Below are 24,832 nucleotides of genomic sequence, written 5' to 3'. Positions count from 1 at the left end.
TGGCAGCTGTCACTTCTTGGCACCGTCCACACTGTGCAACTTTACACTGTCAAGAGAGATCTCAACAGCACATAGCACGTTGGGAGGATTGGATTGATAGATAAACAATCAATAGAAATAAATCTGTGTGGCATCGTGAGATTATTACTCTATAAATGCAATGAAAAGTGAAAAGACATGATAACTTTAGTTCCACAACAGCAAAACAAAACAGCATAGCGCACATTTCCAGACAGTCATTAAAGAGAAGAATCCCAACTGCGTTCTGTTTGACCAAGCTATCTCCCGTAATCTTGATGCCGCTAAACTCGGGCATACTAACCAGCCTCCATCCTGAACGCCATGTCCCACTGCTGATGCACATTAATAAAAAAGCGAGGAGAGGGCAAATGGAGAGAACGCCGATTGATGGCGAAAAGTGCTGTGGGCGTGCAAATGCGCCAGAAGAGTCCAGGCCTCTCGGCCTTTGTGAACTGAGCACCGCTCCTGAAGATTGATGTCTGATCCAGGCTTCCCCGGATAGGTGGCACCGCTTTTACCACGGTATCGGTTCGGAGGAAGAATAAGACGTAGTGTGCCATGTATCGATCCGCAACTGGTTGATCCTAAAATATCGACTTCTTGAGACCAATTCGGATCTCCGCGAACGAAATGGCGGTGGTAATGACACTGGTTAAATCGCCAGAGGCTCCTTTGAGCCGACTTTCTCCTAGTTGGCCGGGAGCTTGGAAGCATCGGGCATGTCGTCTGGAAATTCCTCCTTGGTAAGGAGAGCATCCTTGGCCTGGTAAAGGTAGCGATAAGCCGTCTTCACCGTACCATCACTGACGCCAGCCACACCAGCGATTTCCTTGGAGGCCTTGGGTTCTCCAACCAAATGCGAGGCCATGTAGATGCACGCCGCCGCAACCGACAAGGGAGAACGACCAGCGAGGTCAGCCACCTGTTGCGACTTCTTGGCAAGACGTCTCGCGACATCCTCCACCCTGACCGGGTTGCGGAAACCCATGTTGCTGCAATAGCGAGCGCACAGCCCGACAGCAGTAGTAGAGGCCTTGGCCTGGTAGGTCTGGTTGAATGGCCCAGCCTTGGTAATGTCATCGGCACCGCCGGCCTTCTGCAGGAAGGTCTCAAGCTGCTTGAAGACGCGGCCAATCTCCTTCTTGGAGACCTTGGTGAGGCGATAAATCTCACGGAAAGTACGGTCAGCATTTGCTTGTCGACAGGCGATGAAGATGCATCCGGCGATAATCGCTTCTTGCGATTTACCCTTGAGGGCCTTGGCATCGTCGACCAACTTGTAAATGTGCTTCGCAGCATTTGCAACTTGGGTACCCGTGTTGATGCTGTCGGTAAAGCTTTGAATATCCCGATACGCATTGAGCAGTTGCTTGGAGCCCTTGTCGTTCGTCATCTTATTTTGAAGATGGGACAGGTTCTTTGCACCTTTGCCGTCGAAAGCGATTGTCGTTTGCAGTTGATCGCCGTCGATCATCAAATTGGGACCGTCACCAACACGAGAAGGGTCGTCGTTACCCTGGTCATCATTCGAGAATGTCCGCCACTCGGAGCGCGTATCAATAATACGCTCACCTAGGACCAATCCACAAGACTCGCAAACCATGTCGCCCGATGAGAATTCCTCGATCAAGTTAGGCGGAAACTCTTTGCACTCGGCGCACATGAGGATGGCGTTCAAGTCCTCCTTGTACTCGCCGGAAGCCGAGGAGGGATGAGGAGGATAAAGGGCCGACATGTTGATTGATGCAGTCGTAGGTAGAATGGATGACTTCGGGGGGAAAAGGATCCGTCAGGCTGTTAAGGTTGGAGGCGGTTTGTTGAATGACCGCCAGAAGCCGCGCAAGTTGTAGCTTTGATTGAAAGTAGCGGCGATGAGGAAACAGCCCGGGTTGCTGTTTGCAAGCAGCACTTTTGCGGTTCTACGGAGAAGCCCGAAGAGTGCCGCCCCGACTGTGCGGTCAACGAGGGCCGGACTCGAGATTGATTGTGCAGTCGATGATATCGGTGTTGGTCTTGGCTAGGGAGGGGATATCTCAACTTTGAAGGCGATGTTTGGGTGTTTGAGGGTGCAACAAGTGATCGTGGACGACACTGTTGACCAGAACAACGTCAAAGAAAGTTGTGGTTGAAAGGAAAGTCGGCGACCGGTGAAAGTGACGTTGGCCGCTGCTAAATCCTCGGACAGGCAGGCAGGTCCCTGTGGGGCGATGGCACCAAGTGAATGGAAGTGAAATCGCTGAGTCAGCCAATGACTGAAGAACCAGGCGGAACCGGACCTTGCAGCCTTATGGGCGGGGCTGGTCGAGCGCTTCCATTGGCTGCCGAATCGTCGGGCTCCAGATAAGCTGATAAGGCTGTCTTCCACTCTTTGGGATGGCCACACTTGTTGCTCTCACCATCAACAGTTCACTCTAGAGGTTGGCAGATGCAGCTTGGTGAATGAAATCTGGTTTATTTCACTGTCTATGCAATCTCCTCTCATAATTTGTCCTATCGACTTCTGCTCTTGGATTGGCTCTCATTCACCGCATTGGCGTCTCCGTTCTCCCTCCTTCGCGATCCTTCCAGCACTTTCTTTTGCCGGTACACGGCGCACTATACTTCAAGCCACCAAGCTGGTCTCTCAGTGTCTATCATATGCTTACATGCTTCACAAATGAGGCTTGTGCATCAGCCAACTGTCTTCTGATAGAATTCCTCGCAGACTACCACGCAACCTCTGTGAGGCTGCAATGGCCACGGCGCTCGAAGCCTCGAGAGGAGCCTGTAGCTATACTTGATGAATCTCGGCATCTTCGTTTTCTTTCCCATTTTCTTCTTTCCTACGCTTATACCCTCATCCACCATTATTCGGCTGACACCGGGCAGGATTTCTTGGCGGGGGCCTCAGCGGCTCTGGGCGCAACTCTGGGAACGATACTCGGTTGTGGGATCGATGCTTTGGCGGCGTAGGGACAGCGATGATAGGTACACTGTTGGATGCCGCTATGGCTGGATGCTGTTCCCCTGAAGCAGACCGTTCATGTCGAACCTGGGCTTCCCACCTCTTCCAGTCTTCCTTCAGCCTCGTGGATTCTTTTCGCTCCATCTCGGAAATCTGCTGGTCGATCTGATTGATGGTCGCTGCTGTTGAGAGCGCTGCGGGAGATAGCAGTTGCTGCTGCTGGTCTGATCCTGGCACATGTTCCAGTTCTTGAGGTTGTTGCTGTCGTTGCGGTTCTGGTCGATGCTGCTGTGGCTGCTGGTCGATGGTATTCGTTGACCGACTGGCGAGAGATTTGCGGATCATATGCCCCCTCCAAGTCTCCTCCTCTTTGAACAAGTCATTTGCGCTCAACTTTCTCTTCCGGCTGAACTCTTCGCGGCTCAGATACGGGTCTCTTGCCTTTGCCTTTTTGTATTGATGACGCTTGGTGTAGCAGACGACGAGTGTAGTAAGGGCTGTCACGACACCAATAGTGCCGGCAACGATGGAGACCACTATCCATATCACAGCGTTATCCGTGGTATCCGGGGTCTTGTCACCACGGGTATCAAGTATAGAAGCAGTAACAAGAGCGAAAGGGGCCATTTTGTTCAAGCGGCCACAAACTGCCAGGACCAAGGTGGTATCACCATAGCGAGTAAACCAGACAACCTCACAGGAGGTGGGGTAGGTCGGACGATAATATACCCCCAGACAGCACTTCAGCTATGGAAGGAAAGACGTCAATCGGGACAATCCACGAGCAAGGGGGTAGGACATGCATGGTCTGTCTATAGTTAGAGGCACGGCAGATTTCACGTACCATCCAGATGCTGGGTCTCAAACTCGCCAGGCTGAGAGGTAGCACTTACACCCCCCGGTTCGCTATTGGGAAGTCCCGATGCATGGCCCCGTCCGCTTATTGGCGATCCCTCCCGTCCTACACCACGGCCTCCTATTCAGACAGGTTTGTGAGGCGCAGCACCACCACCAAAAGGCAGAACAACAACTAATCTGCAAACCCGGCGCCCAGAGAGAGTCCTCGGGCAATTCATTGAGAGCAGATCAAATCCTGCAACTTCATGGCGAAGCTTCCTCGCGGATGAACTCGCACATGTAATCAAGACATCCAAGGCGTATTGGATTGGACCGCTGCTGGCACGCTTACACGCACCTTTGACTGCCGCATTAGGAACAGGAGCGGTGGTCATCCTCACCAACCTGCGGGGTAATGTCTGGCTCTGGAATGCATTTTGACCGATAGTCCGCAGTGGTTTTTGTGAACGGTTCCTCTGACCTCATCAGCTCTGTAGTGCCATCATCTTGTCATGCCCGAACTCCGGGCAAGTTTTCGCCGTCCCTGGGCTTCTTCCTGCGGCGGTGCACCGCCAAGAAGAGACGCAGCCCAAAGTGCTTGGGAGCTGCCCTCAACACGAGGTTCCACCGAACATCACGTTTGCTATCACCGATGAATTGCGTAACCGCACTTCACAGCCCAGACGGCAGTTTGCCAATGAGATGAGATATCCACAAAGAGACCAATTTTCTACCAAGATCTACACTCGCCGACGGCGTGGGCTAGCCTCAACTCTGACCTGGGCTGAAGATTTGAACAAATGTTACACCAATGGCTGCTGACCACGAGAATCTCCGGCCCCAAAGCTGCGTGATTGACTTATGAAACTGTCATTTTGCACGTGCAAACATATTCGTGTACTACACTGCTAACGTTTCAAGAGTTACTCATACGACCTATGTAGAGGAGTGGAAATTATACTAGGGTTAGATGATTACAAGTAGAGGTGTAGTGGGCTATTATGATAATTACATGCTATGCACTTTATATACTTTTTGTGGAAATGAAGGGGTGTTCGAGATATAAAAAAAGGGGGGTATCGTGATGATGATAATGATCGTGTATGAAATGCATGTCTTTCTTGACCTCGTGATCGTCTTTCATCTCTTCCGTTCAAACCCACGCCGCTTGCCCAAGCCAACAAACAAACAACAACAACGCTATGCCAAATGTTCCAACTCCGAAAGAAATACCCCTTGTGTCGCTCTTGAGGAGGCTGATGAAGGCTGATTTGATGGTAGATCCCCAACAGGTCCGATGAAGCCGCAGGTCATGATACTCGAGACCTTATCACCGTTCCAGCTCCGAGACCTAGCAAAACCCAACCACAACCAGCACCTCCCCACAAGAAACGACCTCATTGACCAACATCAGCAGCCCTCACCGTCTTCGGGCTTTCCTCCAGCCGCCCGCCTTCCTCTCCTCTCTTCCCAGCGCCACCAGCTTCAGCCTCCTTCTCCTTCTCCCCACTCCTCCTCTCAAACTCATCCCCCCTTAGTGTAACCTCCCCACTATGCGCGGTCCCCGTCCTCATCGACTCCGACCTCCTCCCACTAATACTCTCCCCCTCACCAATGACATCCCCCTCCCTCGTCCTCGTCCTGGTAGGTCCCATCTCCACATCATTATGTCCCATCTCATGAAAGTGAACACCCCCCGTGCTATGCGTCCTGGTCCGTTGCACCCACCTCCTCCAGGTATAACTCACCACGCTCTCCCCCCCAACACTACTCGGGACCCTAGCCCGGAAGCTGGTAGGGTGCAATTCCGACAAGGCAACACTCGGTCTCCTCCCTTCCTGCTGTCCCTCCCGTTTCCTAGCACAGCTAAACAGCTCCGGTCTGCACACCGGCAGGTGGGCCAGATCCCACGCGGCTAACCACCAGAGAAAGATATACACCAGCGGTGTAGCCATTTTGTCTGGCACGTTCCAGTAGGTATACCCCTTCGGGAGAACCTCATTTCCGAGACCGATGTACACGAAAAAGAGGATCATGTACCCTAGCCCGAAAAGAAAGCGGAGGGATAACCGCCATCTTGGCCAGGGGGAGCGGATGCGGAAGCAGGTGATGATGTTGAGGATTGCGTCGAGGTAGAGGATTGAGAGAAGGGTTATGCCCGGGGAGCTGATTGTGTTAGTAAGTCAAGGGGGATGAAGAAGGCAGAAAAAACATACGAGAATTTGGCGGTCGATCTGAACGCCGAGATGGAGGTGGACATTATATACAGCAGCACCAACGTCGGCGCGGAGTGCAATACCGAGTTTGCTAACCGGAGCCAAACCCGTCTTTTCTCTTCAGGGGATAGGCCTGCTGATTGATGTAGTGGAAGAGGGCCAGATGGTGGTGGGATCTCTGCTGTAGTTGGGGAGGATAGGGGTTGCGGTGGGGGGTCGAGAGTCCCCGTTCTTGATATTGCTGTTGGGGACTCCTCTTGTAGGACGGGGGTTGCTGGTGCTCCTCCAAAGGAGAAGCTGTTCAGGTCACGTCTGAGGTTGCTGCTCCTGTGGCTTAGGTCTCGACTGACGGTCCTGTTCGCGGTGCGGAATTGCTGAACGGTGTTTGTGTGTGTGAGAGTATTGACGTTTGAGTCGTCAAGGGCGGAGGGATCAAAGGAGTGGATCGACGCTGAGCAGGCAGGCGTCCTCTCCGTCATGGGCTCTTCCGTGAAGCGAGACTGGCGACGGTAGAGCTTCGGCCGGACGGGTGACGGATTGGTGCCAGTAGGTGTCGATGGCGTCCCCGGTGTCCCCGGTGTCCCCGGTGTTCCCGGCGCAGAGGGCATCGCCAGTGGTGGCCTGATCGGCCCCTGAAAGCGCGATTCCATGATCTCGCCCATGGTGTCTGGTGCCCTTTCGTATATATATGCTTCAATATACCGTTCCGAATTCCCTCATACTAGATCGTCGTCGCCCCAACAAAACCCAAACATAAACCTCGTCCCGTAATTCCATGCGCGTGAATTCCAAACGTCCGATCCGGAAACCAGTTGGCGTTACCAACACAACGGTTCGGTCCCACCGAACGTTGGGTCTTCCCCAGGTCAGGTATCAAAATAACCTGCACTCCTCTGACAATAGCACAAAACGTTGGTAGTTGAGATGCGGCGTGGAAGTCTCTGCCACTCAGGGGAGGGGGGGGTTGGTCGTTGATATGAACTGACAGCCGGGAACGTCTCGTGACGAACCCAGCAGAAAGAAAAAAGCCCCAACGGTGACGAACAGCAGGTGGCGGGGTGCCCTAACACCCATGCGAGCAAATAGATGCAGCTTTTCGTGCCCGTTTCGTTGCGCTAAAAATGCGGATTCCCAAATCGCAAAGGTGGATTGGGCGAACAGTCACCAAAGACGACTTCTTCAATTTGCAATCGAGAGCTGATGAGGAACTAGGAGACTGGCAAAACAAAAAACAAGACACACGAAACTCTCCCAACTTGGCGCGCGCATTGAATTGGACAGAAAGGAGAGAAAAGGAGCGGAACACCTTCAGCTTCTTCATCCCCAACCAATACGGGACTCAATGCAACCCTGTCGATGTGATGGAGGCCATCGTTGAATGGTTCAGGGTCCCTGCCGAGGCTTAAACGGATAAATAAGGCAGCAAGGCCGGTGCGAGCCGGGGCTATCCCAAACCCTGTCAGCGGGCTGCTGCAGGGGAAAACGGGCGGACCGCAGAGGCGAGTCCAGACTCGATCACACGCTCAAAATGCCGGGGAAGAACAACCTCACTAACCTGGGGAAAACCAGGGGCCATCCATGACCTGCAACGGTCATCCGAACAGTTGAGAATTTGCACATTCTTCTCTGCAGAGCCGCAAACACGGCTATCTCATCGTGGAGTCACGGAGCTGAGGACAACCGGTTTTGATGCTGGCGACAGTCATACGAAGTCGGCACCTCGACCCGGACCCCTTGCGGCGATCTGATACACCCGGCAATGGCACGGCCAACACATGCGGCGTGCTTGGACATTCAGGACAACCGTCTTCATTTTGTCATCATCTCATTCTCCATCGGCTCCCGTTTCCCAGTTTATGGAACAAAAAGAAGTGAAAACTCCATCCCATTTCGCGCTAGCTGATTGCCAAGTTAATGCAAACGCTTCTCTAACAACCGCAACTTCGGCGTTACCTAGCAAAAACACTAGACATGGACTGGCTCAGATTTGCCTTTTGACTTCACTGTGCACGATGCAGCGATGCAGACTCGCAATCAGGAGAGCAAGGGCTTCCGAGGAAACCACAAGACTCAACCTCAAAAGATTTGTGCCTGTCGAGACCGGACTCAGAAGTATCTGTAATGTATCATCACCGACAGTCCATGTCTACCACCAATTGCATGGCACTGGCCATCAGTAAACCTACGACAAGAGTGTTGTCCCTTTGTCACGGCCGCTCTCCATCTTGGCTGTCCTCGAGCCGAATTGAATCTGCCGTCAAATTAGCAAAGCTTTCATATCATGCACTAGACCGAGCCAACTTACAGCTCGCTTCTTCTCCTTCGCAACACCCTCCATGCTCAACTCCATCGCCAGAAGACGCAGGACTCTCTTTGCAGCTTCAACACCGCTCTTCTCTTCCTCCCTTTCAAAATCACACTTCTCCCACGCAGGCGTTGCGATGGCCCACTTGACCAGACGTTCGTCCAGAAACGGAAATCTTACCTCCTTGCCCCAATGGGCCATGACTCTATCATCCCTCCCGAGATTTCTCTCGGCCAGGCGGCTTACGTCCCGCAGGAGCTCTTTCACAAGCCCTGTGTATCCGTCCTGCTGGAAAGCAGCAGCATGGCGCGAGTAACCACCAAATAGCTCATCAGCGCCGAGACCAGAAAGCAGGACGCGCGCGGGCGATGTGTACGAAACAGTTGAGGGCTCAGAGTCCGGATCTGGACTCTCCGATCTGACTGACCCTTGGCCTCGGGCGGCAAAGTAAAGCGCGCATGCGATGGAAAGGTCCATCACAGTATTGTGAGGATGGATGAGAGAAATGATTTGCTGCCGGTGGGCCTGCAATTTTGAGTAGGGGACATTTACCTGTGATAGTCAGCAATCAAGGGCGTAAAATCCAGTTGCAGAAGACCACGCACAGCGACAAACCGAAAGACTCGCCCGGGACAGACATTCTTCAACTCGGCGAAGGACTTCCTTCCCGTGATCCTGTCCGGGCAAGCCTCGTACAAGTCCACCTCTTTGCCGTTGGCCTCTTTTTTCAGCCGGGCCCCCACTCTCGGATTCTCAAAGCCAACATTGAGGAGATCAATTTCTTGGTGAGGCTCCAGGATATCGTGGCATAGTCTCGCCAGGACGGTACAATCCAGGCCACCGGAAAACAGTACCGCAACGCGGGTCTTGCCTGTTCCACTGGATGGCGGGTTGGGAATATTTAGCACCCTCAACTTGAGCGATTCAACCAGCTGGTCCTTGAGCGCCCGAACAGAAGGTGACGCGCTCGTCAGCGGCGTCTCTCCCTCAAAAGATGGCAGCGCCTTGTTAAATACCCCGATGCTAGAAACCTGCCAAAGTAAGCTCGACAACCCCGTCTCCCCCTCTCACAACCCCCAAGCTCCCACCAGGACAGAATTTTGCACTTACGAAGTTCTCCCCCTCCTCAACCCAATCATGCCTCCTCGCTACCCCATCTCCCAACCCAAGAGAATAAACCCCATCAGCCTCCACCTCCTCCCACTTCCCCTCCCCATCCGCAATACTCCCCAACACCACCCCTCCCCCCTCTATCCTCCTCACCATCAACGACCGTCTCCCCAACCGATCCCGTCCCCAAAACACCCTTTGCAGCGCCTCACAATAAAAAACAAACGCAAAAGGCCCCTCAACCCCCTTCCAAACCCCCATCACCTCCTCCACCGACCTCGCGTCTTTCAACCCTCGGTAAATAACCTCCCCGTCATTCTCATGTTCCCCAATTACTTCCCCCATAAACCTCCACCCCTCCCCATTCCAGCACAACACATTCCCACCCCTGCTCCCACTGTCATCATGCAGTGGCTGCTTCGTGACACGGTCGCCCCTCAAAGCCAAAACAGTAGACGTAAACCGCAACTTCCATCTCCCATCCGACGATTCCCGCGTAACCTGCCCGAAATAGTCCGGTCCGCGGTTGACAAGATTCTGGTGCAACTCCGGGGAGATTTCGGAGAGTGAACAAAACGAGGGGGAGATGATGGCGTGAATACCACACATTCTCGCGGCCTTATTTCGTTCAGTTTGGTTGTGTGATTAAAAAAAAAGCAAGTCGTGTGGTGGAAAAGACAAGTTGAAGGCCGGTGGGTGACATCGCGGTGTGGAGATAAGATTCCGGTGGGTAGGTGGGTGGATGAGTCAGCAGTGAGAACATCAGCTGCGCTCCAACATCAAGGAAAAAAAAGGTCGACGAATTTGTAAAACCTTGTTCGACTGTTGCAACGAAGATGAAGCGAGAGAAAAAAAACTTCGAAATGATGCAAACTAGAGTCGAGGATGACTTCCAGGGTCGAAGAGCAAAAAGTGCAAAAAAAGGGAACAAGCTAGCTGCGACTCGTTTCGATCGAGTGACCTCCGGGTTATGAGCCCGGCGCGCTTCCGCTGCGCCACGCAGCTTGTTGCTTGATGGAATTTTGTGGCGGATCTAGCCTACACAATGCACTCACTATTCACTCTTTTCCCCATCTCTACAGCTCTCTGTTGCATTACGACACCAAGTCACTCAAATAAACGGCAGACTGCTCAGTGTGTTTAAAAATTAATCAATATCGGCCGGGCCTAGATATTACTACCGTACTTTCTGTCAGCCACCCACCCTGGCGTCTAACCACCAAATGCATAAATTGTGGGAATAAGTAACCTCCCCGTCTTATGCTCGCTAACAAGGAAAAGATGAGAATAATTGAAAAACAGGACGACCGAGTCATCCTTCGTGTGACTGTAACGCTGAATTTCCTGAAAAGTCCTCTACCCTCCAATCATGACGATAAAGCAAGGCAGGCATCAACCGCCAGCCCAACCCTGAGAACGATGTCAGTTTCACAGTAAAGCCTGGGTGGTGGACTGGGAGATCCTTACCTTCCCTCCTTTTGGTAAACGACATCGCTGATGATGTCTTTGTCAAGATCTGGAAACATGCCAGCCAGCGTCTCGACGATATTGGCATGTTCTGCTCGGTGTAGCCGCTGAGCCTCAGCTGTCTCGGCACTGGCTTGCCGAGCAGCTGCCTCCTCAGCAGACAGCCTTTGCCGACGGGCATCACCATCAGGTCTCTCTGGCATAGGCGTCCGAGCTGGCGAGGCAATGCTCGTACTGGGTTCCGAAGACGAGGGCTCGTCCGAGAAGATGCGGCCTATGGTACTGAGTGGTCTTTGAATCGTCCGGAGAAGGCCGGTGATGGCCACCTTTTCATCATTTCCGCTGTATTCGCCGCTATCACGGCCTTCGTTCGACGACATAGAACGACGTGGGGTATCTGGACGAAGAGACGCGTCCGTGTCAGCTGAAACACGACCCGCAGACGGTGCTTTCAATGCTGAAGACTTCTCAGACTGAGGCGGAGGAGGTGGTGGAGACTCGGCACGGTGCCTCTCGGCGATGGCAGACACAGCAGCCTCGACGTTTTGTTCGAATTCCTCGTCAGTAATAGTTAATGTCGTCCGGTCCATGTTCTCGATGAACTGAATAGCTCCCATCAACGAAGAAAGATAGTACCCGGCTTCGCCACCAAGCTTTTCTTGATTGCGGAACCTTAGGATGTACTGGACATTGGAAACAAGATGCTCGGGATTTGCGTGAAGGACAACGTAGATTAACATGGGCATAAACGAGTCAGCCGAGGAGTCGGATTTTGCGTGTTTCAGCAAGCCTGTGTGGTGTCAGCAAAGATCGAGACAATCTAGCACAAACAAACATACCGAATATGACTTTGCAGCAGTTCAATACACAAATGATCTTGTCCCTCGGCGCCCGGTACGACTTGATCTTCAACAACTCTTGCTGAGCGAGCTTCAAGAACCGCTTGCCACTTTCATTAACAGGTGGAATATCCAAGTGGTCTTCTCGTACCCAACTATAGATGTTGATCTTTTGAGCAAGAATCTCATCACGCTCAACATCCTCCTGGTGCTGTCCCCGCCGTCCAGGGCCCATCGGGCGCTCCCCGCCACGTCTCCTTGGCTTCGCTCCTGGGATTGGCTGTGGCGGTGGAATCGCGGGCGAAAAGGTCTGGCTGTAAAGGCGGTTCATGACAAGTTTCTCCATGCCTTCGCGGGCATTGTCAAATTCGGCATCGGACACGTCGCGCCAGACCTCGCACTGGCCCATCTTGTTGGCGATAAATGTGAGGAAATCACTAATTATCTTGACCTGCTCATGTACCATCCATTGCCGTTTTCCAAACTCGGACAAGAAAGACTTTAAATATCTGGCAACAGGATCGGCTTTCTTATTGCGCAACTGTTCCAAGAATCGGTGGAAATCAAATGGCAACGTCGGTTCAGGTTCGGGCTCTGGGGGTGGAGGGCGATGGAGAGTACTCGGCGACATTGGCGAGTCCACGTTGCCTCGAAGATCATCCTGCGAACGCCCTGGACTGGCGGGGTACATTGAATCGTCCTTTGGCGGAACAGGCGGGCCAAAGTCTTCCTTGTCCTTCCCACGTGTGTCTGACGGTGACGACCCTGATATGCGTAGCCCCTGTATACCTTCTTGTAACTGCTGAGCAAGACTAGGAGTGAGAGGCTCCAAGCTTGATTTCCGTGGTGGGTGAGACATTGGGCTTCCAAGAAGAGGCGATGCCATCTCCAGCCGTGGACTCATGACCTCTTCTACCCCTGGACCCCCGCCTTCCTCGCTGAACTGTTCCATGATGCTCTGAATTTCTGATCTTGACCCGCTTTCTTGTTCATCTTCGCTGGTATATCGTTTCTCGTCGTAACCAACATCAGACCTAGTGGGTGATGGTTCTGAAGATCCATGTCTTGAGCGTGAAGTTGCTGCCGTCGAGGGTGCTCGGGAAGGAGGTTGAGAAGGGGCCGGCGTCGGCGGGGTAGGGTCTTTGTATGTCCGGGATTCGATGGTGAGATACTGGGTGGCAGTCGTGGTAGTTGGCGAAGTAGCCGGCTTTAGCGTAGCGATAGATGACATCAGGTCATTCGAATCGTCAAGAGATGACGACTGCTTTCCCTTGTCCTGCCTGAGAGTCGATGATTCCACCGTGCCGTCCCCAGTTTCGTGGGAGTCCTGATTACCCAAGTCTAGAAGGTCCTCTTCCACGGCAGCGCTTGCCGGGGCTGGGGTTGGAGGTTCATTCGATGCAGCGCCCTGATCAGCACTTTGACCGGCCGTTGGCAGGTCGCCTGTGGCTATCCCGTCATCTTGGGCATGGGAGCTCTCTCCTTGATTATGGGGAGACATGCAAGGGAGCCGTAAGGTCTTCGACGTGTAAGGCAGCGGTTCCCGTCGAGGTGTCAGTTTCGGGCGTTGAACTTCAGGAGCTAGGCGTCGGGCACGCAAGGGGGCTCAGGGACGAGGTTTGTCGTGATTGGGCAGCTAGTTATCACAGCGACGGGGTATTGGATGATAAACACGCATCTGTTGGACTTGCTGGTTTACTGCGCGAACAGCTGTCACTGAATTGCTGGGTTGGCCTGGTGTTTTAGCGGGCCCCAACAGTCCCGTTCATGGTTACGCAGCGCAGAGGGTCACTAGGGACCTGACGGGATCCATGGTGGGGTTGCTTGCCGAGGAATTACCGCCCCACTTGGACCGTCCCACAGCTTCCTTGCTTCAAGTCCATGTCCTTGTTCCCGCTGTGTTATGCAGATGTCACTGCTGCCCTCTTTTAAGACCATGATTTTTTGGGGTATGAAATGGAGTCTCTCTCATGTCTTGGAGAGTTCATGAGTCAAATACCGAGGTTCTGGCTTTACCCTCGGTCAACTGTCATTCATGATTGTGTTGCTGCGGAGCTCAGTGCAGTTCCGGCTTGCTGCGGGGGATCTTCAGCCCCGCCAGTGGCACCAGTGCTGCCAGCACCAGGGATAATGGTCCTTATGGACCTTTCCATCGACCACACATTGTGGAAGTTGCCTTGTTTGCATTTCTCGACAAATCGAATCCCTCAGTTGTTTAATTCTCAAAATGAGCCGCATACTTGGCGTCCCCCGTGCTCTCCTGCAGCTCCGCGGAACGGGCCGGCGTTTCGGACCCGGCCCGGGAGCCTTCCGAACGCTCTCCGGCTCGGCAGCTTCGGGAGACGTCACTCTTCCACTCGAGGGATATCGTGTGTTGGATATGACCAGAGTTCTCGCCGGTGTAAGACTCCTCCAAGCTCAAGGCGTCAAAGCATGAGACTTATTCATATGTGTTTCTTGTAGCCCTACTGTACACAAATCCTGGGTGACCTCGGGTAAGTACTGCCCGCTTCCGAATTGGAAAACCCGGACTAACATCAGTTGAGAGCAGAAGTAATCAAAATTGAGCATCCGGTCAGAGGCGATGACACCAGGGCTTGGGGACCTCCATATGCAAGCTACAAGTCTGGCTCAGCTCTTGAAGGGCCTGGGGAGTCTGCCTACTTTCTCGGGGTAGGTCTTTGGATCAGGATGCCGCTCAGGAAAATTGAAGGCTGATTCGTCTTTAGGTTAACCGCAACAAGAAGTCCCTGGCCCTGTCATTTCAAGACCCAGCCGGGATCGAAATCCTTCATAAGCTAGCTGCCAAGTGTGATATTCTCGTCGAGAATTACATACCAGGAGCGCTCAAGAAGTATGGACTGGACTTTGAAACCATCCACAAGATCAACCCAGCTCTTATCTATGCCTCCATCACAGGATATGGCCAAAACGGGCCTTACTCCAAGCGTGCCGGCTACGATGTGATGGTAGAAGCCGAATTTGGTCTGATGCATATCACTGGCGCCAGAGACGGCCCTCCAGTCAAGGTTGGTGTTGCAGTAACAGACCTGACGACAGGCCTGTACACAAGCAACAGCATTATGGCTGCACTGCTCGCCCGAGCCAAAACTGGAAAAGGCCAGCATATTGACGCTGCACTGAGTGACTGTCAGACTGCAACTTTGGCAAATATTGCCAGCAGCAGCTTAATCAGTGGGGAGAAGGATACCGGCCGATGGGGCACAGCTCATCGTAAGTTTTACATGTTCAAACCATTGTAGTATCTCCTTCTGACCTCTGCTAGCCTCTATTGTCCCTTACAAGTCTTTTGAGACAAAAGATGGTGATATCCTCTTTGGTGGGGGAAATGATCGTTTGTTCGGAATTCTTTGCGATGGCCTTGGTCGTCCAGAGTGGAAGGAAGATGAAAGGTATAAGATCAATGCTTCCAGGGTAGCACACCGGAATGAGCTAGAAGCCGAGATTGAGAAAATCACGGTAACAAAAACAACACAGGAGTGGCTTGATATCTTTGAGGGCAAGGGCATGCCTTATGCTGCTGTCAATGATGTCCTGACTACGTTGACCCATGAGCATACACAGGCAAGGAATATGGTGGTAGAAGTGGAACATGGGGATTGCGGTCCCATCAAGCTGGTCAACACACCGATCAAATACTCCCACAGTAAGCCGAGAGTACGAACACCACCACCGACTCTCGGACAAAATACCAATGAGATCTTGAGAGAGCATCTTGGTATGGATGACAACCAAATCCAAGCACTGAGAGAAAGTGGTGTGGTTAGATAGAGACGACATGAGCCACCCATTCATATAGTTTTCTCATAGATTTCTTTGAACAACCCGTGAGGTCCGGCTTGTCAAATCAGGAGGCGTGTAAAAGTTCATGATGGCCTCGCGGGTTAGGGTAATGCACGTGACAGCCACGTGCCTCAGAAGAACGGACCACCAAGTTCCAGCACCGCGACTTCCATCATCAGACCATTCAGTGAATTATTCCAAGCATCTTGTTGCGACTCTGCTAACCGACACCTTCACAACGAAATAATCGGAATATCACCAAGAACACCTTCCCACACTGCAGACGATACAAGGGAGGCATCTGTCTTCAGTTATACATTTTATTTATGCACAACTCGTTTTCTGGGCTACTTTCGGCTTAAGGTTGCAACCCGACTCTTTCGACCAATCTCTAACAAAACAGCTGTTACCACAGGTCATCATCATGTCTAATTCAGAGAAGCCAAAAGAAGGGACTGTTGACGCGCCGAAAGATGCCCCGAAGACCACTCCATCCCTGGCGACTGGGTTGACACCGCGTGCTCCCAGCACCGGTCCCTCGGCAGCATACATCCCTCAGTTCTCAGCGGCTACTCAGATGATTCTCAAGCGACTGAAAGGAGAGCCTAGTAATCTCGGAGCGGCCCTTTCGCAGGCCTCTCGCTCACCGTCTATCACGGCGAGCATCCCCTCAGCCACATATGAGGATGTCAAGAGAAGACTGGTCATGAGCATGAACACATCATCCCAGATGTCCATGCAAATGCCTGCCACCGCACCACTCTCCATGAGAGCTCCCTCTGTGCCATTGCCAGCGCCCTCACTAGCTATCCCGCCATCCAACAAGAGCACCTCCGGCATGAGCGCCATCCGTAAAGTCACCGCTGGCCTTACCGGCTCCTCCAAGAATACCCCTACCAAGTCCTCTACTGCCCCAAAGGTCCTCTCCTCCGATAGCAAAGTCAAGAAAGCCAAAGGCAAACCCAACAGTCGGGCCACCGGCCATAGTAACAAGCATCGCCAGCGCCTCAAAGGCCAGTCAGCAGATATCAGCGGCATCTCCGACTCGGATTCTGAAGTAGAAACCCCTACCACCGCCAGCACCGGCAATGGCCCCTTCTCAGCCGGCGGTGGTGGTGACAGCACCCCAACCGCCACCATGACCAAATCCGGTAGGCAGGTTCAGAAGCCCGACGCCTACAACCCAGCAGCCATGGAAGCGGCCACCAAGAAACGAGTCCACTACGGCAAGCGGACCGCCGAGCAGGCTCTCTGCAAGAAGTGCAGCAGGATGCACTCCCCGAGCAGCAACCAGATTGTTTTCTGCGACGGGTGTGATGCGGGCTGGCATCAGTACTGTCACGACCCGTTCGTGTCAGATGACATCGTCAAGAACACGAGCAAGAACTGGTTCTGCTCGGAGTGTGCCGCCAAGAAGGAAAGACAGGGCAGTCATGCGAAGAAGCTGAAGCAAGAGCATGTTCCCAGGGGGCCGCCAAAGAAGGAGAGCTGGGCTGGGAAGAGCGTCCAGCAGAAAAGAGCGTACTTGTCTACCTTGCCAGCACAGGAGCTTGTTGGTTTGTTGATGACGAGCTTGGAGCTTCATCCTGATTTGCCAATTTTCCCTAGTCCGGTGGTGGACACGGGGGTTGACGCGAGTGGTGCGCCGAGGGGGCTTTTTGCCGGGGGTACAACAGAAGGTTTGTTTACGAGGGCGAATGCTAATCCTACTGGGCAAGGGGTATGGTATCCTTTTTTTTTCCTTTGTCAGGGTTCTTTGCTTTTACTCTCCTTGAGATGATATGTTCAGCTTGCTAACGAGGGTGTTGGCAACAGATTAATTTTATGAGAAAGGTCCAGTCCAATGGGAGTGCGAGAGGTAGCCAGGATCGGACGGCTGGGCAGCAGGAGGAGGAGGACGAGGAAGATCCACTGACGTTATTGTGGCCGAAGCCGGGGAAGGGACTGTATGCTAGGCTTGGGGCTGATGTGCTGGATGAAAGGGGGCTTTTGGATGCGGAAGGGGAAGACTTTGAGGCGTTCAGCTCGATAGTATATGATGATCGCGGGAGGAAAGTGTTGGAAAATGGGATGAAGGTTTAAGGGTGGTTATGGGGTTGGAGCTTGACTGCCCAAAGGTCTCACGAACTGGCAAGGCAAGCCAACGCACAAAGGAAAAAAGAAGGCAGAGTGATGTGCATCATGGAAGAGGCCGGGTTAGATTCTGGCTTGGGCGCATCGCTTTTCTTCTACCTTAGCCATGCTTGGGATGGAGGCTCTACAAGCTTATATATGGGACCATGCGCGCCCGCGTGTGATAGGACCATGTAAATAGCTTGTAGCGGATTTAGCCATTCTTCTGTTATACCATACACTTGTAGCAATAAGTAAGTACCTACTACTGTATGTACTTCACAGCATGACTTTCTGGAGGTCGTGCCCATTGCCATCAGCGTTTTGTTCCTGCATCACTCCACTGGGCACCAACCTCGTCACGCAAAACCAGAGATGGCTACAGCCCCCCAAAAAAAAAGACATGACCCATCAACAAAGCCAAAAGAAAGAAGATGACAGCAAAAGAGGAGACAATATCTCCATCAACAACGCCCATGGCGAGACTCGAACTCGCAACATTCAGATTAAAAGTCTGACGCGCTAACCAATTGCGCCACACGGGCTTTTGTGTGTTGGTGATGATATGTGGTTGGAATGTCAGCTCAAGTTGCTGGTAGCTGGCTGCGCCACAAAGACGTTGAATTTCCTTTACATACACATATTCTTCCTCGGGAATGTCGCTGTCGGGTAGACGTCACGGTAGTGCCATTTATGGGATTCTTGCTGACGAGTCTACGAGATGTTGTCATGTGGGCTTCTAAAGCTAGGAGAAACAGCAGCATTTCACCGAATGTAGGTAAGTAGATGCCTTCCTATCTTTGTTTCCACTGACTGGATGATGGGTTCAATACTCAAATATTCACCAACTGCACTTCCCCCTCTTCTTCTTTTTTCCCATTCGATGTTCCCTTCCTTCCCATCAACCCAGTACTCCAACGCCTTACAATAGCCTCGCCACTCTTATGTTCCCGTCGCCCCTTTGGCTGAAAACACTGACATCATCCACTTGGCCAACCGACTGATACCACCCAACTTGAATGCAGAAGCGATATGCTTGTGAATTTACTGTCTAGTTGAGTGTCCGCGGATAACTTCACTCTGGCAAACCACTTTTTCCGTGCTAAAGTCATCGCCCCGGGAATCACCTCGCTTTATCAGAGCGGGGGAGATGGTCAACGTGACGCGGTTTGCGTGGGATTTGGCGTGGACAGGATTTCGGCCAACTATTGCGAGAGACACTTGGTATATCCTACAACTAAGAAGGCGTACTTTTCGGACCCAAAGGGAGTAGACCGGTTGTGTCGGCGCAGGAGCAAACGGCCGGTACGATACCGCTTCTGATGGCTGGAAGGACAGTACTGTAGTGTGTTAGATCAATTCATCATATTTATCACGGTAGGCAGAACCACTGCACCAAGCCAACTGTGATTGCTATCAAAAGTTACAGGTGAGTCAAGCTTGAGGGCTTGACTCCGATCAGTGGTGTATATATATATGGTGATGGTGCTGGGGCGCTGCGCGCCAGTGCCATCACAATATTGCTCTTATGCGTGATCTTCTAACAGCTTCATGATTCGTTGGGCATTTAGACATTTCCAAGTTCAATCTGGGCTCCAAAATCCCTTATACATGGGAAAAGACAGCAAGGAAATGAATCATTGAATGCATGTGGACAACTTACCCTTCGCTAAAGCGAGCCAATCAGTTGCGAAGAGCTAAACTCCTGGGATGTACAAGGTTCAAATCTTTTGTTGATAGGTAGGACGCAGGGGAAGGATTGTTTAATTACTGAGAATGAAGAGGTGGACAGAGGCCCCTGTAGTATAAAAGTACATCAGCGTGGGATATGAAACACCCGAGTCAAGCAGCCCATGCTTGGCCTGACCTCAACAGCTTTTGTCGAAGTGGGCAGTTTATGACGCGTGGGTACGTTGAAAGTATAGCTAGCGTACATATTGTGCGTCATGGGCGCCTGTATAAAACATATTCCAAACTGTCATCTAGGAAGCCCGTCAGAGCCAAGCCGCGTGAAATAACCACAGCGGCGAGTAAGCTCTGGTTCATTGGCAGGCCGCATTCCATCTTCGCTCTCCGCCCAGGTATGCTGTGTTTCGACACATGCTGTAAAGTGAGATAAGAAGCCCTGTGTCGAAAAAGTCCGGTCTCGGGCAAGCCGATGCGAATCACCGCGAAGGCGTTCCAAACGAACTTGGCAGCCCTTGCAACTGACACCACGCTCGAGTTTGACATTCTCCAAACTGTAGCACGGATATGCCGTCGCTGCCATAAGGCGTTGTTCTGGCTGCTCTCTGCGGATTCTCAGATTTTCGAGTCGCGTCTTGGTTGATGGCTTTAGCGGCAAGAAGCATTTGTGTGGCGCTCTCTTCAAGTATCAAATACTTCGGTCGTCTGGCCGGTGTATCCATCATGTTATAGGTGCCAGGCACGGTCTGCAAAGCTGGCCCCGATAGGTGCAGGAGCCGACTTGGAGAAATATGTGCAATTTTGGCGAAAGCAGATGGAGGGAGGACACGATAGTGGGCTGAAGACTGGAGGCAGTCGAAGCAACATCTCTCAGCGGTAAAGAGGAACAAGAACCCTCCAAAACCACCACAGGTTGAGCATTTATCCGTTACGAGAGGCCGGTAAAGGTAGACAATGGTGAAGCAGTGAGCAAGCCCGGCGCGCAATAGACCTCACAGGCCCTCCAGGCCATGCTTGGAGACCAGTTGATATTCGTAGAGTCCGGTTGAAAGGACGCGAGCTCGCCGGTTGATTTGACGGAAGTAGAAGAAAGAACGAATGTCGAGGTTACGGAGCACCAGAAACAGGAGTTCCACAGGGATATGATCAAAGATCCCAAGTTTAGCGGTCGGCAATGTCCCGAAGGCGGCCTGAAGAGATGTCTGGACCGCCTGCATGTCGTGTGGGCGCGAACGGACGACGACGAGGTCAAGGTCGCGTCGGTGATACGAACATACTCGGATTATCGCGTCAGCATCTCGGATATCTGTTGGTATGCTGTTCTTTTTTGCCAGTGGACGAGTTGGTGTAATTGATGTGTTGTGGCGGGGCAGTCGTGTGTCAGTTGAGAGCTGCAGGTCGCCTGGAGCTTTGACGAAGCTTGCCCGACTATAACACGAAGACTGAAGCTAGGTAGTCTTATGCCCGGGTCCCAAAGTTTGCGTGACATTGGCATAGTGTGACTGGCCGCCATGGCCTCGAGGCCAGGCATCGGCGCTCCTGATCCAGTCAAGCGGTTGACAAAATAAAGCGCACTCCACCGTCAACGTGAATGGCGTGATGTATAACGGGCTGACGAAATTGTTACCTCTGCATCGAAGATGTTGTAGCACTCATGGCAAGCCCAGAATTTGCCGTCCGTGGAGCTACGCGTGCAGTATCGCTGGTAACGGTGATAGCCATTCGGGAGGATTACAGGCGGGAAGAGTAGGTTTGAGACCGTTGTTGCGGCACGTAACTACGTTGACCAGTGTGATCAACATGGCTGGGAGGGCGTCGCAGTAAGTTCGGGTCGGAAAAGTGAGTAAAAAGCCCTTTTTGGTATGTTCAAACTTTTGATCTAGGGACAAAAAGCTCGCTGAATGGCTAATGTCTGGGCTAATTTACAGCAACAAAAATATGTCCGCACCTTCACAACGAAGACGTTAATAAAAAGAAGTCAAAAGAACAGCAAAGACATACAACACCAGGGATTCCCCAGTGGTCACCCACCTGAGTACTAGTCCGGCTGTCAGTAGTTTATCTAGGGGAGAGCGGACGGGATCCCGAGCTTTCTACTGCATATGGTCGTATGTGATGAATTATGGTGAGAAAGGGGTATATTAGGTGGTGTTGAATCATCAGGATGGACAGGGCGGTAAATTCAGGGGAACCAAGTCACTGGCAGAACAGGAGTATCAGGGTTATCAGGGTCTGGGCGTCGCCTGACCGACATTGAGCGGGACATCGAACATCTGCAGCTTAATCAACACACTGCCCGCCCTACAGCTTCTCATGCTCCAATTGTAAGTGCTTCAACCTGTGATACTGTGGATACGTGGCTATTGGTCTTTCCAACAGTTATGAGCCCGGTTAGCATCAGTACTTCCGCGTAGCAATCGAAGTAACAGCCACGACAACATCGCGAACGCCATAGCGACCGACATCGCCACAAACATGGCTACCACCGAACAAATCAACCTTACCAATCCCGACAATTGGAGGACATGAAACGACCACCTGATTGCAGAAGCGGCCACCCGCAACGTCTGGAAGTTCATCGATCCTAAGAGCGATCAGAAATGCCTGTTCTGAACCGAGCCGATTAAACCGACACTTGCAACATCCCCAGCCAAGGGGGTGGGATCATCCGGGTTACTCCAGATGTTGGGAGCAATCGGTGCTGCCAGTCCCCCCCTTGAAGCTGGGCTCTGATTGCAGGACCCTTCGGTACAGTAGCCTCTGGGACAGGCAAAATCACAAAGGCCCAGTCATTGACCTTGGGGTTCAGGGAACTGTCTACGGTGTCCCTGATCTTTGGTGGCGGTACGTTCAGCGTTCCGGTTTGGGTGCAGGTACAAATGTTGGAGGGACAGAAGCCAAAGTTGCACGCGTAGGAACAGAGACCCTCCCAGCCTGGTGGCCCCTGACCACCTGTGCAGTTAAAGGGCAGGAAAGGGGAACACTATTGGGATGACCAGCGGCGCCTCCGCCGTCCCACAAATGTCGGATAGGCAGCCCTGTCTCCAATCTTGCCGAGATTGTAGTTGAAGGAACACAGGCCCGAGTAATCAGCACTGCGGCTAGCCACTGGGAAGGCGACGACCCCCGTGTACGGCGGCTTCTTCCTCTCGGTGCCCATGGCGAGGAACACACAGACCCCCATGGGGCAGTAGCCGTACGAGCAGGAGAAAGCGCATATGTCCCCAAAGTCGTTTGTGCCCGTTCCACGAATGCAGACCTTGACCTTTTGCAGCCACGGGATGCTGACGGTGGTCTTGACGACATGGCGTTCTGGAGTCGTGCTCTGTGCGTGTGTTTTTTGGGAATAGCTTCATCAAGGCCGAGAGTTGCCGAGGTCTATGCCAGGGGTCAGCCCGTTACATATGGCTGACCCGATCGGTATTATAGGTTTTATTAGCGTCGTCAGCCAGATCGCCAAAATCATCGTCAAACTGGGGCTGCAGTCAACCGTTGCCGCAACTGTGGCGAGGAGACTTGTTGAGTTCAAGGCCTTGATTCCTGAAGCATTATTGCATGACGCTAGGTCAGCCGCATCTCTGGGGGAGAAGATGTTGAAACCAGTGCTTTCAACACCCTGTCACTTCCCTTTGTCATCACGGCTAAGTGTTCTATACAAGATGACTAACCTCCAATTTAGTCATAGAAGCCATAACCCGGCAACCGATCGACCCCCCTCCCGATCACGGTCAGCATTGGGCACCCCAGAAGATACAGGCTCGGCATGTAGCAACCAACCAAAAGACGGCATGACTAGAGGTAAGACGTTCCAAACTTTGGACACGTCAAGCTCGGGACAACTCCACTAAGTACTATTGGCTGTCAGGTCATACAAGACTGAACTATTGAAAGGAATGTTCCTTGTCATTCAAGGGGTGGTTGTCATTAATAGCAACTGAATACTCTCTCATGTACAATGTTGATTTCCTCGTGCCTATAGGCCGCCCTTAGCAGCCTTACTCGATGGTGATGGGGATCTTGCCAGTGTGCTTCATGGCCGACATGTATTCATAGGCCTCCTTGGCCTTCTCCAGCGTGAACACAGTCCTATCCATAACGGGGTGAATGTCGTGCTTCTCAATCTCAGCGACCATAGCCTCAAGCTGCTCGCGGGACCCGACATAGACGCCACGAACAGTACAGACTCGATAAAGAGTCTCGAGAATATTATCCTTGGGCGCCACATTACCGAGGGAACCGATAACAGAAATGACACCCTCCATCTTGATGGCGCTCAAGCTCTGGGTGAAAGTATCGGCACCACCGACCTCGATAACATGCTCCACACCTTCACCGCCAGGGGTCAACTTGCGGGCAGTCTCACCCCAGTTAACATCCTCCCTGTAGTTAATAACACGGTCGGCTTCAAGCTTCTTAAGCATCTCTGCCTTCTCAGCGGTCGATGTCGTAGCGATGATATGGGCGCCAACAGCCTTGGCGAACTGTGTTCTGTCAACATTATGCCCTCAGCTAGGTATTAAACTTGTGGACTGAGACATACCTGCAAGGCGAACAAACTAACGCCACCAGTGCCCTGAGTAACAACCCACTGGCCCTTCTTCAAAGACTTCAACCCGTAAAGCGCATTCTAGCTTGTCAGGCCAGTACACACCAGCGAAGCAGCCTCGACAAAGTTCAAGTTGCTAGGCATGTTCGCGACACCGGTCTCGGCAAAGGTACCGTACTGTCTTACTGCCTCAGAGTACCATCAATGCACCCACCAAGACCGGTCTTGCTAGTCTTGATGTCTATATCACCGCTCTGATGGCCTTGGTTGAAGAGAGTAAGGACTTTGTCGCCCTTCTTCCACTTTGTGACCTTTGATCCAACAGCGACAACCTCACCGGCACCATCGGAGAAGGCTACTACTGGGAAGTTGAGAGGGAAAGGGTATTCGCCCTTGGGGATGATGAGATCGCGGTAGTTGAGAGAGGCGCCGCGGAGGTGGACGAGAACCTCATTATCGCCGGGGGTTGGGGACGGCGGCGTCTTGGTAAACGAAGCCGTCGAAGCCCTTGTCAGCTCCTTAGACGTACCACTGCTTCTAAGTCTTGGGGAGAGACATGGTGAAAACTGTGGATTTGGTGTGAAAGGCGAAGTTGGTGATAAATTGGGGTGGTTAGGGGGGGGCGGAGGCGGTTGGGTTGTACGGTATCAATTGAGAGTAAGAGAGAAAACTAGATGAACATGTTGAAGAGTGAGAAATCTGAGAGTTTTAAATACCTGTCTGAGCAAAATACGGTTCAACCTCTCTGGGGTAACAATTTGGCCGCCTGTCATCGGAATCCCGCGGATCTGCAACGCCATAGGTATAATACCACGATGCCTTATGGGGACGCTTCTCTTGGAGATTCCCCGTCAAGCCTCGGATGTTCTTGGTCATGAAGATGATGAGTAAGCTCTCAATCTGAGGTCTGTGGTTCTACCTAATGCCGAACTGTCAGCGGATAGT

The 24,832-nt window shown here is 52.4% G+C and overlaps 9 protein-coding genes and 2 non-coding genes across 11 annotated transcripts; 2 read left to right on the top strand and 9 right to left on the bottom strand.

The window, feature by feature from the left end:
- Window positions 1-709: 709 nt before the first annotated feature.
- SUA7 (transcription initiation factor IIB) lies at window positions 710-1,756 on the bottom strand (the record flags this gene model as incomplete). The annotated part of the gene is made up of 1 exon (XM_062892574.1): window positions 710-1,756. The coding sequence occupies one exon, from the start codon at window positions 1,754-1,756 to the stop codon at window positions 710-712; it is 1,047 nt and encodes a 348-aa protein (XP_062741168.1).
- Window positions 1,757-2,857: 1,101 nt separating this feature from the next.
- Window positions 2,858-3,592, bottom strand: QC762_608970 (uncharacterized protein; the record flags this gene model as incomplete). Its single annotated transcript, XM_062892573.1, has 1 exon — window positions 2,858-3,592. One exon carries the CDS (start codon window positions 3,590-3,592, stop codon window positions 2,858-2,860), a length of 735 nt encoding a protein of 244 aa, XP_062741167.1.
- Window positions 3,593-4,328: 736 nt separating this feature from the next.
- QC762_608965 (uncharacterized protein) lies at window positions 4,329-6,680 on the bottom strand (the record flags this gene model as incomplete). Its single annotated transcript, XM_062892572.1, has 2 exons — window positions 4,329-5,968; window positions 6,019-6,680. 2 exons carry the CDS (start codon window positions 6,678-6,680, stop codon window positions 5,200-5,202), a joined length of 1,431 nt encoding a protein of 476 aa, XP_062741166.1. The 3' UTR covers window positions 4,329-5,199.
- A 1,520-nt stretch (window positions 6,681-8,200) lies between these two features.
- Window positions 8,201-10,042, bottom strand: QC762_608960 (uncharacterized protein; the record flags this gene model as incomplete). The annotated part of the gene is made up of 4 exons (XM_062892571.1): window positions 8,201-8,269; window positions 8,324-8,875; window positions 8,929-9,354; window positions 9,404-10,042. The coding sequence occupies 4 exons, from the start codon at window positions 10,040-10,042 to the stop codon at window positions 8,201-8,203; spliced, it is 1,686 nt and encodes a 561-aa protein (XP_062741165.1).
- Window positions 10,043-10,366: 324 nt separating this feature from the next.
- Window positions 10,367-10,438, bottom strand: QC762_0100450. Its single transcript has one exon. It is a non-coding gene; the product is annotated as a tRNA-Met (tRNA).
- Window positions 10,439-10,517: 79 nt separating this feature from the next.
- QC762_608950 (uncharacterized protein) lies at window positions 10,518-13,522 on the bottom strand. The gene is made up of 3 exons (XM_062892570.1): window positions 11,740-13,522; window positions 10,901-11,690; window positions 10,518-10,843 (listed from the first exon to the last, which is right to left on the bottom strand). Exons 1-3 carry the CDS (start codon window positions 13,238-13,240, stop codon window positions 10,801-10,803), a joined length of 2,334 nt encoding a protein of 777 aa, XP_062741164.1. The 5' UTR covers window positions 13,241-13,522; the 3' UTR covers window positions 10,518-10,800.
- A 63-nt stretch (window positions 13,523-13,585) lies between these two features.
- On the top strand, window positions 13,586-15,654 carry QC762_608940 (uncharacterized protein). The gene is made up of 5 exons (XM_062892569.1): window positions 13,586-14,140; window positions 14,203-14,234; window positions 14,286-14,412; window positions 14,469-14,973; window positions 15,026-15,654. Exons 1-5 carry the CDS (start codon window positions 13,967-13,969, stop codon window positions 15,529-15,531), a joined length of 1,344 nt encoding a protein of 447 aa, XP_062741163.1. The 5' UTR covers window positions 13,586-13,966; the 3' UTR covers window positions 15,532-15,654.
- Window positions 15,655-15,718: 64 nt separating this feature from the next.
- QC762_608930 (uncharacterized protein) lies at window positions 15,719-17,921 on the top strand. The gene is made up of 2 exons (XM_062892568.1): window positions 15,719-17,263; window positions 17,359-17,921. Exons 1-2 carry the CDS (start codon window positions 15,968-15,970, stop codon window positions 17,623-17,625), a joined length of 1,563 nt encoding a protein of 520 aa, XP_062741162.1. The 5' UTR covers window positions 15,719-15,967; the 3' UTR covers window positions 17,626-17,921.
- Window positions 17,922-18,126: 205 nt separating this feature from the next.
- On the bottom strand, window positions 18,127-18,200 carry QC762_0100410. The gene has a single exon. It is a non-coding gene; the product is annotated as a tRNA-Lys (tRNA).
- A 5,136-nt stretch (window positions 18,201-23,336) lies between these two features.
- On the bottom strand, window positions 23,337-24,031 carry QC762_0100400 (uncharacterized protein; the record flags this gene model as incomplete). The annotated part of the gene is made up of 3 exons (XM_062884198.1): window positions 23,337-23,822; window positions 23,882-23,968; window positions 23,993-24,031. The coding sequence occupies 3 exons, from the start codon at window positions 24,029-24,031 to the stop codon at window positions 23,337-23,339; spliced, it is 612 nt and encodes a 203-aa protein (XP_062741161.1).
- A 38-nt stretch (window positions 24,032-24,069) lies between these two features.
- Window positions 24,070-24,687, bottom strand: QC762_0100390 (uncharacterized protein; the record flags this gene model as incomplete). The annotated part of the gene is made up of 2 exons (XM_062884197.1): window positions 24,070-24,453; window positions 24,604-24,687. 2 exons carry the CDS (start codon window positions 24,685-24,687, stop codon window positions 24,070-24,072), a joined length of 468 nt encoding a protein of 155 aa, XP_062741160.1.
- Window positions 24,688-24,832: the final 145 nt, after the last annotated feature.

This window comes from Podospora pseudocomata, chromosome 6, assembly GCF_035222375.1.
Source record: "Podospora pseudocomata strain CBS 415.72m chromosome 6, whole genome shotgun sequence".
Classification (NCBI taxonomy): Eukaryota; Fungi; Ascomycota; class Sordariomycetes; order Sordariales; family Podosporaceae; genus Podospora; species Podospora pseudocomata.
The sequence above is the reverse complement of the archived record's forward strand: the minus strand, read 5'-3'. Positions and strand labels throughout refer to the sequence as shown.

What these genes read in the sequence shown, in the direction of transcription:
- QC762_608950 (XM_062892570.1), bottom strand. Translation starts at nt 13,240, where the DNA reads ATGTCTCCCCATAATCAAGGAGAGAGCTCCCATGCCCAAGATGACGGG. An exon ending in CTGCTGCAAAGTCATATTCG is followed by an intron (nt 11,691 to 11,739) that starts GTATGTTTGTTT and finishes GACACCACACAG; the next exon opens with GCTTGCTGAAACACGCAAAA. An exon ending in GTTTACCAAAAGGAGGGAAG is followed by an intron (nt 10,844 to 10,900) that starts GTAAGGATCTCC and finishes CATCGTTCTCAG; the next exon opens with GGTTGGGCTGGCGGTTGATG.
- QC762_608940 (XM_062892569.1), top strand. Translation starts at nt 13,967, where the DNA reads ATGAGCCGCATACTTGGCGTCCCCCGTGCTCTCCTGCAGCTCCGCGGA. An exon ending in TGACCAGAGTTCTCGCCGGT is followed by an intron (nt 14,141 to 14,202) that starts GTAAGACTCCTC and finishes TGTTTCTTGTAG; the next exon opens with CCCTACTGTACACAAATCCT. An exon ending in CAAATCCTGGGTGACCTCGG is followed by an intron (nt 14,235 to 14,285) that starts GTAAGTACTGCC and finishes ACATCAGTTGAG; the next exon opens with AGCAGAAGTAATCAAAATTG.
- QC762_608930 (XM_062892568.1), top strand. Translation starts at nt 15,968, where the DNA reads ATGTCTAATTCAGAGAAGCCAAAAGAAGGGACTGTTGACGCGCCGAAA. An exon ending in CTAATCCTACTGGGCAAGGG is followed by an intron (nt 17,264 to 17,358) that starts GTATGGTATCCT and finishes TGTTGGCAACAG; the next exon opens with ATTAATTTTATGAGAAAGGT.